At 65.3% G+C, this 1,823-nt stretch overlaps 1 protein-coding gene across 1 annotated transcript in view; it reads right to left on the reverse strand.

The window, feature by feature from the left end:
• Positions 1-6: 6 nt before the first annotated feature.
• The window catches only part of DLGAP3 (DLG associated protein 3), a 38,855-nt gene continuing 37,038 nt past the window's right edge, over positions 7-1,823 (reverse strand). The window contains exons 8-10 of the mRNA XM_040619230.1: positions 1,784-1,823; positions 1,404-1,547; positions 7-703 (exon numbers count right to left, since the gene is read on the reverse strand). The exon at positions 1,784-1,823 is cut by the window's right edge and continues 52 nt beyond it. Of these exons, the coding sequence (XP_040475164.1) occupies positions 485-703; positions 1,404-1,547; positions 1,784-1,823 (403 nt within the window). The 3' untranslated portion in view covers positions 7-484. The remainder of the gene's footprint in view (positions 704-1,403; positions 1,548-1,783) is intronic.

Here is a 1,823-nt window from a genome sequence, read left to right on the forward strand (position 1 = left end):
GTGGGCTGAGGGCTGAGGGTGGAGCCCCTGGGAGGGTGGGGCAGGCTCCTAGGTGGGGTTCGGGATTCTTCATAAAAAGCCACGAAGCTTGATCCCCACGAAGCCCAGCCCCGCGGGGTGGGGGGGGGTACGCAGAGCCCAGATGGGGGACCCGGCCCGGCCTGGCCCGTGGGTGGGGGGAAGTAATGGCAGAGATGGTGCCCGTAGGAAGGAGGTGGGGACGAAGCGTCGGACCAGGAGAGAAGGGGGTCCAGGTGGGGGCGCAGGGCGGAGAGGCACGGCCCCCAGCCCAGCCCGGGCGCCTTCGCGTGGGGTCAGGAAGGTAAAAAACCCACGAGAGTGTGACGGGCAGGAAGGGCCGGGGCGTGCGGTGCCGGCCGGGCGTGCGCACGGGGCGGCCCGCGTTCACAGTGACCTCGACGCTGGGTGTACAGTACGGGTAGAAAACCGCGGGCCCGTGCCCGGGCTGGGCGGGCCGGGCCGGTCACAGCCTGGTCTGGGCCTCGGGGATGTAGATCTCGATGCTGTCGGCGCTCTCGGTGGCCGAGCTGTGGCGGAAGGAGGCGGCGCGCTTGGCCGCCAGGAGCCGCTTGCGCGCTTCCTGCCGCTGCCGGTCCACCGAGTCCAGGGAGCGCTCCTTCACCGGCACGCCCCGGCCCCGCGAGGGCTTCTTTGGTATCGGCGGAGGGACCTTCTTCTCCTCCTGCCGGGAGAGGGGGCGGCGGCTCAGTCTGGGGTACCCCCATCCCCGGCTCGCGCTCCCCGCCGCCCCAGGGGACTGACGCCGCGCGGCTCCGACGCCGGAGGGCGGCCAGAAGCCCCAAGTGTGCCTGGGACAAGGTCAAAAGCCGCTTTTCATTAAAAATTGCGAATCCGGGCGCCCCCTGGTGGCGCCGTTCGCGACAACTCGCACTCAAGACTCGCTCCTCCATGGACGTGGGTGGGAAGTGAGCGAGTTCCCTCCGGTCGGGAGGAATGCAGCGGCCCCGACGCACGCAGGGCAATGGGGGTTCGCTACCAGGCATCTGGGCCTCATCATAAGCAACGTCTAGTGAGGTGAGTGCTGAGGGGCCCCCCAAGATCTCCTCCGTGCCTAGGTCCAAGCTAAGGTCAGTCTCCTCTTCTGGAAACTCTAGTTCCGCTCCCTCAGACTACAGCTGGTGGGAGGTGGCTGCAGCCCCTCGGGGTTCTGGCCGCTCAGGCAGTGATGGGCACAGGGCCAAGCAGATGGCAGTGACCAAGAGTGTGGTCATATTGGAAGAAGATGGACACCATCACCTGTCCAGGACTGCCTTTGCTGCCCGTGAATGCCCTCTGCTCCTCTCCTCTCCCCACACAGGCCTCTCTAGGGAAGGGTATTTTCCAGGGTCTGGCCTCTTGGCTTGAAGGGACTCTCCCCCTACCTTAGGCTCCAGGAGTTTCCAGCTGTTGGCCTTGAGTTGCTGTAACTCCAGGAACTTGAGGGTCACATCCTCGATAGAGAGCTGCAGGAGGTCCCAAAAACCCGCCAGGTCCTGGAAGGTGGGCACGGGGAACGCAGTGGGGTCCTTCAGTGGAGAGAGACAGAGGAGAGGCAGCCAGTCAGGAAGATCCGCACCCCAGCCAGGACCAGAGAAAGCCCCATCCACCCTCACCATCAGGAAGCTCAACCTGGGAGAGTGGGGTTGGGGGGTGGGAGGCAGGGAGACAAGAAAGAGCCCAGGCCTCTCCGTCGTGGGCACATACACCTGGTCTCACCTCCAGGCATATACATTTCTGGTGGGCTCCAGCCCATGGCACTCACCATGCTTTGCTGACACAGCCGGAAGAACTGCTGAACCTTC

The sequence above is a fragment of the Ursus maritimus genome, unplaced genomic scaffold (genome assembly GCF_017311325.1).
Source record: "Ursus maritimus isolate PB19 unplaced genomic scaffold, ASM1731132v1 scaffold_32, whole genome shotgun sequence".
Taxonomy (NCBI): domain Eukaryota; kingdom Metazoa; phylum Chordata; class Mammalia; order Carnivora; family Ursidae; genus Ursus; species Ursus maritimus.